This window comes from Accipiter gentilis, chromosome 29 (genome assembly GCF_929443795.1).
Source record: "Accipiter gentilis chromosome 29, bAccGen1.1, whole genome shotgun sequence".
NCBI lineage: Eukaryota > Metazoa > Chordata > Aves > Accipitriformes > Accipitridae > Astur > Astur gentilis.
The window spans coordinates 17,873,377-17,885,768 of record NC_064908.1 but is presented as its reverse complement, the minus strand read 5'-3'; the positions used below and the strand labels follow the sequence as shown (position 1 = coordinate 17,885,768).

Here is a 12,392-nt window from a genome sequence, read left to right as displayed (position 1 = left end):
GGGTAGAGTATGTAAACTACCCCGAGCTTGCTGTGTTCCCAGCACAATCGTATTCCTGCTGATGGACCGTATGCCAGTGCTCTTGCCAACAATTGCTTAGTGAAGTGGAGCGTGTATCTGAAGTACAATCACCAAGAAAAAAATACATCTGGCAGTATATATAGCCTGTGAAGGCAATCGGTGGTGTCATGCCTGCAAATTTATGAGGCCTTTGGAGGAGAGATACCAGTATTTCCTTCTATTAGTTCTATAGGATCATCATTACCTCTCAGTATTATTTATGGAGGAAATGTTTCAGTGTCAACAGTGCTCTAAATCTAGCAGGGAGCCAGCGTAGCTCACTTCCCACAGAGGAGTTGGCTTCGCAACATAACTCATCTGTGGGAAGGTTGAGCATTTTTAAGGTTTCTGTGTTTGAAGGGTGGCAAGTTCCTCAGCCCGTCGAAGTCACCCTTAATTCAGTACGAGCAGTCCGGAGGTGGTCAAGGCCCCACCTCCAGGCACAGCACTGGTGTGTGCAGGTGCAGGTTCACCTGCACAGGAGTGTTTGGTGGAGAGCAAAGGCAAGGACTGGAATTTGGTAATGAGGCTCCATGCAGCCACCCCAGCTCCTCGTCTATTGTCCTGCATTCCCATGGCAACCAGCTCCACTGACAAATTAATTTTCTTCTGCTATTAGAAAAAGGAACCTAACAACCATGCCAAATCCTCTCCTCAGATTTTCAGGAAAGCCATTTTTCACCCTCCTCTCTCCATTTGTAAATTTACTAGTAAATTTTGTCCAGGTAAGCAGCATTCCCACTATACTTAATCCCCACTGCTCCCATCCCCAAAAGCAGTATTGGATAAAACAGCAGGTAAGCACCTAGAAAAGAGGGAAACAACCACGTTCCTTGCTTATCCACAGAATGACGTTCAAGGAGAAAGACAGCCCCCGTACTTTAAAGAACTAGTCAAACAGCTTTATTCAAACAAAGACACTTCTGACAAGAACTGTCACATTACCACATTATTAATCTGCACACCCCAGCAACAGCAGTGGACACTCCAGGCATCACTTATGACACACACACCCCAAGAGCACCAAGTTTTGTTCATCACTAATAAAAAGCACGAGTGTTTTCAGACACGTGCTTATGGTTTACAAGCTACATGCAATATGGGAGAAAAATGACTAAAGGCAAAGCTATTTTTACACTCATGCTGTCTCCAGATTTCCCACATTAGCTGGAAAAAGAGGAAAAGCCAGAACACTGAAAGACTGACAACCTGATCTCACCAGATGCTGCTGCTGTAGCAGCAGAGATTTGTGCCACAAGGGGATGGAGGTAAGCAGCAAGACTTCTACCTTTCATTGTTTAAAGTAACAAAACCATCCCAGCTCTCATATCCACAAATAAAAGTCTTAAATCCTAAAATGGTTAAAAATTAATACTACTTGCAGTGCTACAAATACACAAACATAATTATTTCAGACTTATTGTAGGTGGCATCTTTATTTAGGTTTGGTGGTGGTTGTTTTTAAATCCTTCTTAACCATGTAGAGAAAACACATTGAAACAACAGTGCTTTTAGAATATGAGCCGAGATGACTGGGAGAAGGGCAAGATTGCAACTCCTACAGCTATGCAACAGGAGTACAGCAAAAGCAGAAGGGACACTTGGAGCAGAACAGCTGTGATTTTTTTTTAGACAGACAGTTGAGTACCCTGGTTACAGCAAACATTCAGAACCACAAGCTGCATCGCATGCACTTTGGCTGTAGTGTGCTTGAACCCATGTGTGAGAAAAGATGAAGTTTCAGGAATCTTCAAATGCAGACACTGCCAACCATTTATTTTGCTGTAGTCAGGTTTGCTAGAAATTGTAAAACTCAAGGCACAATCTGCAAATAAAAAAAGCCCAGTATGTTAGACAATTTCAAATACAGCCAGCAAAAATTAGCAATAAGTGTCAATACTAGAGCAGCTAATTAATCCATACCATCCAGAGTCCTGCTGTTCACTATGGTACAGTACCTGAGCTAAGGCACTACAGCTAGTTGGGACAGAGAATTGCTTTTCATTTCAGAGGCAACATTTTCAGCTAATTGAAGAATTACATCAGGTTTGTCTTGGGACTGTCCAAAGAATTTTCACAATCCAGAGGAAATAAAAAAGCTTCATAAAATAAAACCAAATTTTAGGAAAGTCATTAGCTGGGCTCGGTTATCATGATTCACAAGTAAACTTCAGAAAGCAATTTACTTCAGTCCAGAACCACAGGAACACCTTAACTCACACTAGCTGTATTCACTGCGGTCAGCAGAAGCCAAGTGCCCACAAACTTATGTGGATCAGGACCTAAAGCAGTGACAGAAAGCAGATGGCACTAATAAATGAGACTACTTTAGGAGAGGTTCTTTGCCACTACATCAGAAAGGTTTTGAAAAAAGTCTTCTGGCTAAGCACAGTGCACTCTGGCAAGTCTAGGAAAGCGATAATTTAACAGCATGATAGCTGGAGCCGGCTCGTGGTTACTCTTTCACTCTTAGGGTCCCTAAAAATCAAAGGTGAGTTTGCCAACTTCAATGCAAAGGCAGACTATTAATAGTGGAGAGAAAGAAAAGCTGGGCTTATTCCAGCGTTCAAAGCCATGACATAAACCAGTTCTAAATGATGAAGGGCTAAGTTAATGTGCAGTAAGATTTTTAATTTCTCTCAAAACCACTTTAATACAAAATATTCATCTTTTCCACAGCTGGCTGCCAGGTAGTTCTTTCAGTAAAGCAATATTCATAGCCTGGGATGGCTGCTCAGTCTTGGGAAGATGGTTAACAGCAAATGCTATTAGGAAAATTTTAATAGCTATCCTATGCCTCACACAGTAAAGTTCTAAAGAGAGAATCATTAGGCACTCACCACCCCTACAGGACCCTTGATGCGAGTAAAGTCTGATGAAAAAACTCAAATATGTATTTCAGGGTTAAAAGAAAGTCAGGAAATTTAAATAGAAGAATCACATCTTAAGGAATGCCTCTTTGCATAACCATATCCCCAACAACCTTATTAGCATTCTTTTCCAAAGCCACTGCTGGTAGGCAGTGACTTTTCCCCAATTAAATGGCTCATTTTGCAGCCAGCAGCTACCCGCTTGGTTAATGGCACCTTTGGCCCTCGTAATGCCCATTTAATGAGGACATTTTCCACCATTTAGCACTGCCAGATTTGTCAAGCTATTAGTCACTGCAAAGCCTCTAAGAGTTTCACAATACTATCTATGTGTAGCCAGAGCTTCTCTCATCACTTGTTTTAATAACACTGGCACAGCAGAGGCTCATGTGTGCCACATCACCCGAGAAAGGACAGTGACACACACAGCTATTAGGATATACTGATACCTGTTCTCCCTAGCAGATCACTGCCTTGGGGGTCAAGTTCCTTTGCCATCATGCTAGCACATAAACAGCGGAAACCAACTAAAAAGTCACATTGTGCTCAATTATATTTTTGCTTTTTGTCTGCTGTGTTACCAGCTAGAACATGATGCACAAGGAGGCTAGATCTTGTCTTGGAAAAAGCAGAGGAAAGCATTCCACTGCTGCACTTACTGAAAGTTAGTTTAGAAGGACTTTAAAAAAAGCACTCCACCTGAAGTAGAGGTTTGTCAGCAAAAAAAGATGAAGAAATACTGAATTCTTAGTTCTTTCTGCAAGTATGCACTAGTAGCATTCTTTGTTTTATTTGTCTGTGTCCCATAAGAAGTCAGAAGGACAAGATGTACCAACCCAAGGACTTCTACCCAGACACTGACTGCTTTGGTAACACATTGAGGTTAGGTACATTTCCAAGAAGTGATGTAATACATACCTTCAAGTATTTGAAGCAAGTTCCAGAAATCAGTCCTGTTCTCAAAAGTAACTGTAAGAAGGAAAAAGACCTTCAGTTTGGTTTTTTGGGGGGAAGGAGTGTTGGGTTTTATTTGTTTTGTTCCCCAGCCCACCCCAAAAGCAAGCATGATTACAAAGCTGCATTTCAGAAGATTGCCAATTGCATCTTCTGGTAAAACTTAGTCAGCACCCTTGGAAGTCAAGATGCTGTTGGCTGAGTGTTTTATTAGTGTTGGGAATAGGGTGCAATTTTCTCCACATGCTAAATCCACACCCAATTGTTTCTAGATCATGCCAATACGTTGGAAACAACAAACTTGAGTGCCTTTTTCCCCCGTCTCCTCCACTCCCTGGTGTGATTCTTGGTATCTACGTAATGCTAAACCCTGCAACACTCAAGAGGTGCCCTTTCACAGACAGAACAGGCAGCCAGCAAGGATGTCTTGCAGGCTATAAAGGATTGTTGAAGGCAAAAATAGAATTCAAGAATAGAGCTGTCGCTTTTATTTGTCCTTGCAAAAAAAAGGACGGACCTTCCCCTGATGCAGTTAAAATTGCTCCATCTTCCGCTGATTCTCTGGAGAAAGAGGTACACATGGAAACATTGTCAAGCTACTACCTCTGAGCAGTTAATGAGTTTCGGGCACAGGAAGCCTCTTCATCTCTGACCCCTAATGATATTAACGTGTCAGGAGAGCAAATCTCCAAGGACTCAGGACTACTAGAATAAATAATACTGGAGTTTGCCATTCCTCCATAACAATAAAAGATATGATATGCGAGAAATCTGAATTAGCTTTTAACACAGTGTGTTAGTAAGCCATAGAACAGGACGGCAGAAAAATCAGTCACATCTCTTATCTGTCACATAAACAAGGTATTCATTAAGAGAATGACTGTCTGCCACACTGAAGGACAGGGCTAGCTTCTGTACCCTGTCCCTCCACAGCTGTCCATCCTTCATGATTTAAGATTAACATTAAAGGAAAAAAACCAGGAAAAGAAAGAAATAATTGTCAGGTTGTTCATCATTCCCATGTGCTCACAGGTTTCAGAGCACTAGCAAAGACATTGCCTTTTCTTCTCTGCCACCTAATGACACAAACATGGCACTACAGCCACATCTGCAACACGACTTGGGGCATGGAGCTATTTAACAGGGGAACTTGCATCCGCTGCTGCTCACCTCAGGTCTTTGAGAAGACCTCCTCGGTCTGCCATGTCACATGGCTTTCTCTGAAAAAGAAGTGGAAGATACATACACCATTTATTTTATGTATTTAGACACACTTCAAAGCCTAGTTATATGGTTATTGTTTCACTGACAACAGAAATCTGAAAGGCCCAGTATGAGAGGGAAGGTAAAGAAATAAATGCATAGCACGGGCATATTTTTACTTTCGGGGAGGAACAGGGTCAGGGCTGCCAGCATGCAACTCCCAGGATGTGCTCCCAGTGATGTCAACTTGCCACGTGGCTTTAGACAGATCACTTCAACTCATTCTGTTGTAATACAAGTCTGTGTACCAACAGGATCCTACCGTTTTCAAGGCTAAATAATCAGAAAGCCACCCACAGCCTTTCTGCTGCACAGCCACTACAGATCAAACAGAACACCTTTCCGTTTTATTACGTACAGCCCCACATTTAAGACAATTTAAAAAAAAATAACAGGGAAGGCTTAGTTTCTCAGGAGTCTCCTATTAACCACCCTATTTATAAATAATGTCAGGCTATCAATCACTCTGAATGCTCACGGGTTTCAGAACAAACGAGCGTAGAATACAGCCTGTCTCTCTCTGCCACCTAATGACACAAAGATGCCACAGCAGCCACCTTTGCAACGCCTGTGGCAGATTGAAAAAAAGCCCACAAAGACTGAAAAAGGTGATAGTTAAAAGGTATTTATAAGAACAAGATTATATCAGCTACTCAGAGAGTAGTATTACAAAGGTATTTGGTGCACGTGTAGATAGTAAATGTAACACACCTCTTAAGAGAATTACCAAGGTGGCTGAAGCTTACTTGGACAGCCTCTGTGTTAAGCACCACTTACCCTTGATTTTTAAAGGCACAGAATCTTCTTTCACGTCACCCTTTGTCTTCTGCCAGGCTGAAGAGAGACAAATAAGAAGAAAGGAAGAATGCAGTTAATAACAAACAAGTGCTCAGCTGATTGTGTAACAAGCCTCTTTGTGAACTGCACCACTTCACACAAAACCGTAAGATGAAAATATAAGAAAAAAAATAATTTGCTTAATATTTTCACTTTAATTACTCAAATCGGTTTTTAAACATTTCCCTCAAAACCTGGAAAGGTGGCAGCCCTCTATTTTCTCCCCTCCTTCATTGGAAGCACATCCCTTTGCCTTATTCACCTTAATCCTAGTACCTTCCTATACATCAGTTTATAACATACACTTAACATCGCAGTGCCTGAAGGAAACTGACCACTGGATGGGGCCCAGGGGACCTATGGGTCTCTCCCTGACCGTCTCCAGCCATGTGGCCGTGCAGGGCACGTTTTGCCCCGTCTGAGGCCCAGAAACCTGGGGAGGGGGAGCAGGCAAGACTGGGGACACTAAAGCCCGATTTTCCTGGTGGAGGTCACCTAGATCAGTAAGACCAGCAGCTCACACGCAGGCAGCCCACCCAGCTGGACACAGGAACCACCCGTACCTCCACTCACACCTTCCTCCTCCTCCTGCACAGCGGAGAGAGGGGGGGATCCTGCCGGTCCGCAGCCATGTCCTCACACCACAGCTCTCCCTCGTTCAGCGACGGGGGAGAAGAAGCGAAGAGGAACCGGTCGCCGCCGCCTTTAAGAAGCTTCGCTGCAACATGGCGCGGGAAGGAGGACCTGGGGAAAGCAGCCGGCGGTCAGTGCGGCAGGAGCCCTGCCCAGAAGGGGCCTACCTCGGCCTGTACCGGCTTCCCGCGCCCGAGGCCTCCCCGTCGGTCCAAGCCTCCCCGCTTGAGGGGGCGAAAGCATCTCCCCAACCCGCGGAGCGGCTGCGGCCTCCCCCACCCGAGAGGAACCACAGATCCTCCCGTCACCCAGCCGGGACGGAGGGAGAGGCCGGCCCCGCTCCCCGCAGAGGGACCCACCGCCACTCCTCACCCCGCCGGGCGCCCAGCCGAAAGGGCGGCCTCTTCCCCGCCTTCCGCTTATATACGGCGTGCGGGCGGAAGCGGAAGCGTCGCGGCGACAATCCGCGCAGCGCCTCGGCTCCCGGCGAGCTCCCCCTGCTGGGCGGGAGGACGCAGAGCAGGGAGCGGCCGGTGCCGGGACCCGGACCCGGACCCGGACCCGGACCGGGACCGGGACCCCTGGCCCAGAGCTCTTCCCCACGCTGGGCCTGACCCCCAACGCTGTAGGACTGCCCTGAGCCCTCCCCCAGAGACACAAGGTATGTTAGGGGCTGGATTTCCCTTTTCTCAGCTGCACCCTGCAGTCCCCTACACCCCACGGTGACAGCAGAGGTTGGACGCTGGGACAAAACAGGGACCCTCCAACCCTGTGACCCACCGGCACCGGTGAGCCTCGCATGCCCCCACACCACCCTGGCCTGCAAGGCTCTGAGGGTCCCCAGCCTGGGGACACCCTTCATACACCCCATCCCATCACCGTAAACATTTGCCAGAGACTCCCCCATACCTTCCCATTTCACAAGGGAAGAAAGAAAAACGATCACAGGGGCCTTTATTTGTCAAGAAGAGGCGTGAGATACAAGCGGTTTCACGTGAGGTCACAGCTCGGGAATCGGAAGGCCACAGGACAGAGGCACCTCCTTGCAACAGGGACAAACACAAGGACAGGAGCCGGGTCTGGCCTGGCTCCGTCTCCCCTTGTATCGCTCCGGACAATTTGTATTTTGAGCTAGACACCCACCGCAGCTGTGACCGCCGCGGGATCTCTATGCTGCGGCAGAGCTGGCGGTCTTGGTGCAGGGTCAGTCCCGCAGCGCCCACGGGAGCAAAGCAGGACACCCATCACCAAGCTGCTGGGCATGGCTGAGCCTGTTCCTAGGGCTCTAACTGCCCTCCGCTTTGCTCCGCAGCTCACTGAAGACCTCGCTCTGTTTCCTCTTGTCCTTGGCGCGGATGATGGTCATCCTGAAGAGCTTGCAGTAGAGCTCCATGGCGGTGGGGCTGTCGTCGTTCCCAGGGATGGGGTAGGTGATCAAACAGGGGTTGCAGTTCGTGTCCACCACCCCCACCGTGGGGATGTTCATCTTGGCAGCATCCCGGATGGCCACGTGGGGCTCAAAGACGTTGTTGAGGCTGCTGAGGAAGATGAGGAGGTCGGGCAGGCGGACGCCGGGCCCGAACTGGATGTGAGCGTTGGTGAGCAGGCCGCCCTGCCAGTAACGGGTGTGGGCGTACTCCCCGCACTCCCGTGCCGTGCTCTCGACCAGGTGGCAGAACTGGCGTTTGCGGCTGATGAAGAGGATGATGCCCTTGCGGTAGGCGATGTGGGCGGTGAAGTTGAGGGCCAGCTGGAGGTGCTGCATCGTTTGATCCAAGTCGATGATGTCCTGATCCAGGCGGCAGCCGAAGATGTAGGGCTCCATGAACCTGTGTCGGCAGAGGGAGGGCGACACAAGGGGACACGGGGACAGGGTGCTACAGGCATCGAGCAGTGTTTCTGAACATGGCGTGGCCCCACCGAACCCTTCCCACGCTCCAACTCCCAGCCGATTCCAGAGGTGTGCTCTCTGCAGAGAACCCTTGTGCACAGCATCTGTCCCACCCAGCCTCAGGGGGCTGCAGGTCTCACACCCCGCTCAGTGCCCACCTGAGCGGGGTCCCAGTACTTTTGCAGGGCAGTAACTGTGCCCAGGCAGAAATGCAGGTCTGTGTGGGCAGTTCCAGACCCAGACCCATCTAGCGCAGCCCCCAAAGGCTGACACGACCTAGGGAAACACTCCTGACGTCAACAAGTGCTGGATCACGAAACAAGGTCACTCACCTGTGCCGACATCCCTTTTTGTGCCCCAGGTGCACCCGAGCATCAAAGAGATCTTTCAGTGAGAAGAGCTCCTTCACATTGAAGAAGTCGGGGTGGCTGAGAGGCTCGGACAGCAGCTTGTCATCCACAGCTAAAAGAAGGAAAGAAAAAAAATAAAATAAATCATTGTCTCCTCTTGTTGCATTTGCAGGGGATGAGCCGGGACTGGAGAACGAACCCTGATGCGCCCACGGCCACTTGACTGCAACAAGGGCCTGGCGATACCAGCAAGGACACCCCCAGGTGCCGGGGGTGCAGGGGCACGCCTCGGGAGACCCCCCCCTCTTTTTCCCCAGGGAAGGGTCCGGTGCGCGGCAGCACTTACCGCGGGGCTGGGCCGCCACCGCCGCCGGGGCCGGTACGCTGCTGTAGAGCCGTGGGGCTGCTGCGTGGAGAGAAACACGGGGGGGAGGGTCACACGGGGAAGGGGGGGAGGTCACACGGGCGGGCAGGGCTGGGAAGGGAAAGACCCGCTTACCTGCCCGCAGAAGCCGCGGCACCGCCATCCTCGGTGCCCGGCGGCCGCAGGGCGAGGAGGAGGAGGAGGAGGAGGAGGAAGGTCAAGCGGCGCCTTCCGTTTCCTGCGCGGCGGAGCGGGGGCCGGGCCCGGCCCGTGTGCCCTCCTCCCCAGGGCGGGGACGGGGTTCGGTGCGCGGAGCGATCGGTGCCCGCCCGCAGCATCACGTCGCCGGGCAACGAGCGGCCCCGTCCCGTTCCCCATGTCCCGCCCGGCGGCGGCGGGCAGCCCCGGTCCCCGCACCAGTGACTTCTACCGCACCAGCCCCGGCCTGCCCGGCCGCTTCCAGCAGCCCGCCTGCTTTCGTGGCTACGGGTGAGCGTGGACCCCGCGGAGGTGTTTTGCCAACACCCCCACCTCCCCCCCCTCGGCACCCCCGGTCCCATCTCTGCTCTCTTCCCGCAGGCAGCCGGAGCCTCACCCCCGGTACCGGACCGCCAACCGGGTCTACGGCAGCAAAGCCCCCACGGTGCACGAGGTACCGGTAGGTAGGGGTGTGGGGTGAGGGAGGGGACCCCCCCGCCCCTGCCCCAGGCTCAGCCGGGGGTTTTGGGGACAGCACCTCAAAGTTTTGGCCTCTGCACCATCCCCTGGCAACAACCGCCCCGGAGCAGATGAAGTGCCATCATGGTTGCATCCAAACTTCTGCGCGTGGCAGGTGCTACCGCTGTTGGCGTTTAACAACATCTTCCTCCCCTCTTCTCGCTCTCGCAGACCTCCTTCCACGTCACCTCGCACGCGTTTTCGAATACCCTGGCACGGTGTGGCATGTACAGAAATAACGGGCTCAACACCTCCCTGGAGAAGAGCCACGTCACCGGCCCAGACAACTTCATCACCGCCTACGACCACCTCAACTTCCATCCCAGCTACAACCCAAGCGGCCCGTCGCACTGTTAGATCTGCAGCAGCACCAACGACGGCACGAGGCTGCTGCGATATACCGCTGGCCGCCTAGATCAAAACCAAAACCAAACAAACAAAACCACGAGCGAGCAAACGACGCCACTGACCTTACCCTACATCTGTTGCTAAGCATCATCTGAAAGCATGAGAGCAGGCACTACACCATTGCACCGTAGCTGCTAAATGGCTATTTCATCAAGAATAAGGCAGGTTTCCATTACAGTCGTGCCCTGTGCCATCAGGCTGGGGCAGGGCACTCTTGTTAGAGCCCTTGGCTTCAGGTCACCTCTCCTGAATGCAGACTTGGGATGTCACGGTTGTTATCACTGAGGAGAGTAAAACCGTAGGAACCATCAGGAAAAGAATTCATGTGGCCCACTAATTGGCAGCAGATTAACACACGTGCTTCACACTATTAACCATGTAAGTCACGATTTAATGAGAAGTTTTCTCCTGAACACAGGGGAAAAAAAATCTTTGGTAATGCAAGACTTGCTATTACAATGTGATGAACAGCTACAAAATTAGCAGGTTAAAGGTAGCAGTACATTTCTAATACCCCCCCCCTGCCCAACCCAAACTGTTATATGTTTTGGGGTTTTTTGGTTTTTAAACAGGACTTCCACCAAGTTAAGGTCACAAATTTAGCTTTGGGGGAAAAGCAGTTTAAGACTGATTAAATGTCAGTTGAATAGCTCATATGAACCATTTTACTTGATTTATAGGCAGCATATAGTTATAAACACTAGAACAATACACATTACATATATATGTATGTTCCCTTAACCTCTGTCACTAATGATCCTTTCAACTCTTGGCTCATGTACCACATATTAGAATTTACAATTTCTAAACTGTTTCTGTACTATTTAATGAATAACCAAACTGCATGTTTTCCAGCCTTTGGATTTCTTGTTGAAAACATGTTCATCTCTCTTACCTCTCAAATATACATGTTTTAAGAAATTATTCAAATAAAGACAACTAATCAAAAAGAAAATGTATTCTTAAGTTTTATTGTAACAACTGTAGTTACACAGCCAGTGAAACTGCATCGTTTAGACAGTAAAGTAACTGCTTAAAAACTAGTCTTGAAGAGAAACTAGTCTGCCTGTTTATGGATGAGAAACGGTCCTACCTTACAGGTATAAATAGTGATAACATACATTAAAATGAGCATAATACTATCCTAGCTGTTTGCTAAGAAAATAAAAAATGAGTGTAAGAGTATGTCCAAGTACCCCTGCAAATGATATTCTTCATGTTAGAAATATTCCCTGTTTGTGTCATTTTTATATAGTCTTATAAACTGCACAGGAAGCATGACGACGATATATATTTAAACATACTTGCAAGGTAGAGGTGTTCTGTTTAGTTAATAATGTCACTAAGCAAAAATCTCAAGTCCAAAACTGAGCAGGCCTGTACTTGTGCTTTTTCTAAATAGCCAAACCCCAGCGTAGCTACATGTTCCTGGCCTCCCCCCCAAGATTTCAATCATGCCTACCAAACAATTCCAGTTTTCACTGCAATGCATTTGGTTATCTCAAACGGAAGAATAGCTGCCTAAATTCACCTTTGCTGAAAACACACCAATACATTGGGACAAGTAAATATACCAAGCAGAAATGGGCCTGAAAAGTTAACTTTTTTAATATTTAACATAAGAAAATAAATAAGCAACCCTCTATCATTCACTGTTATTCTTCTATTAGACTCTACACAATACCTTGAGCTTCTCATAACTTCCCTCTCTTCTCCTGAAATGAAAAATAACATCAAGAGCTGAATTAATATAAATAGTTGTGACAATTTTACATATATTCTTATCCACAGATTTTTCTGCAGGTGGAATAATTTAGGGATAAGACTGCCTCTTAAAAATAGAAATTTAGTGGCTTTTGTCACATATTTTCCTCCTGTTTTCATACTTCATCTAAAAACACCCACCTCTTTTCTTCCTTGCCTTAATTTCTTCCCTTTTTGTTTTATTCTTGAACTTATAACCAGTTCCCTTGAACAGTTTTGCATGCAGCGTACCTTACGTCACCTTCATATAGACTGTGTCCTGAGATACTGTACAAACTCAA

General features: G+C 48.3%; 2 protein-coding genes, 1 long non-coding RNA gene and 2 other non-coding genes across 7 annotated transcripts; 1 reads left to right on the top strand and 4 right to left on the bottom strand.

Moving 5' to 3' along the window:
• Nucleotides 1–954: 954 nt before the first annotated feature.
• On the bottom strand, nt 955–7,054 carry LOC126052000 (uncharacterized). 2 transcript variants are annotated; one of them, XR_007509917.1, is made up of 6 exons: nt 6,990–7,054; nt 6,548–6,728; nt 5,925–5,981; nt 5,055–5,104; nt 3,849–3,899; nt 955–1,885 (listed from the first exon to the last, which is right to left on the bottom strand). It is a non-coding gene; the product is annotated as an uncharacterized LOC126052000 (long non-coding RNA). The 2 variants fall into 2 exon arrangements; XR_007509916.1 differs by lacking the exon at nt 6,990–7,054 and having other exon boundaries at nt 960–1,885; nt 6,548–6,983.
• LOC126052536 (small nucleolar RNA SNORA17) lies at nt 4,881–5,014 on the bottom strand. Its single transcript, XR_007510072.1, has one exon. It is a non-coding gene; the product is annotated as a small nucleolar RNA SNORA17 (small nucleolar RNA).
• Nucleotides 5,593–5,725, bottom strand: LOC126052534 (small nucleolar RNA SNORA17). The gene has a single exon (XR_007510071.1). It is a non-coding gene; the product is annotated as a small nucleolar RNA SNORA17 (small nucleolar RNA).
• Nucleotides 7,055–7,554: 500 nt separating the features above from the next.
• MRPS2 (mitochondrial ribosomal protein S2) lies at nt 7,555–9,457 on the bottom strand. 2 transcript variants are annotated; one of them, XM_049831998.1, is made up of 4 exons: nt 9,358–9,457; nt 9,205–9,264; nt 8,841–8,970; nt 7,555–8,446 (listed from the first exon to the last, which is right to left on the bottom strand). In XM_049831998.1, the coding sequence occupies exons 1-4, from the start codon at nt 9,383–9,385 to the stop codon at nt 7,903–7,905; spliced, it is 762 nt and encodes a 253-aa protein (XP_049687955.1). In that variant the 5' UTR covers nt 9,386–9,457; the 3' UTR covers nt 7,555–7,902. The 2 variants fall into 2 exon arrangements, with proteins under 2 accessions (XP_049687955.1, XP_049687956.1); XM_049831999.1 differs by lacking the exon at nt 9,205–9,264 and having other exon boundaries at nt 9,358–9,429.
• Nucleotides 9,458–9,485: 28 nt separating this feature from the next.
• PIERCE1 (piercer of microtubule wall 1) lies at nt 9,486–12,227 on the top strand. Its single transcript, XM_049832002.1, has 3 exons — nt 9,486–9,711; nt 9,802–9,880; nt 10,111–12,227. Exons 1-3 carry the CDS (start codon nt 9,599–9,601, stop codon nt 10,294–10,296), a joined length of 378 nt encoding a protein of 125 aa, XP_049687959.1. The 5' UTR covers nt 9,486–9,598; the 3' UTR covers nt 10,297–12,227.
• Nucleotides 12,228–12,392: the final 165 nt, after the last annotated feature.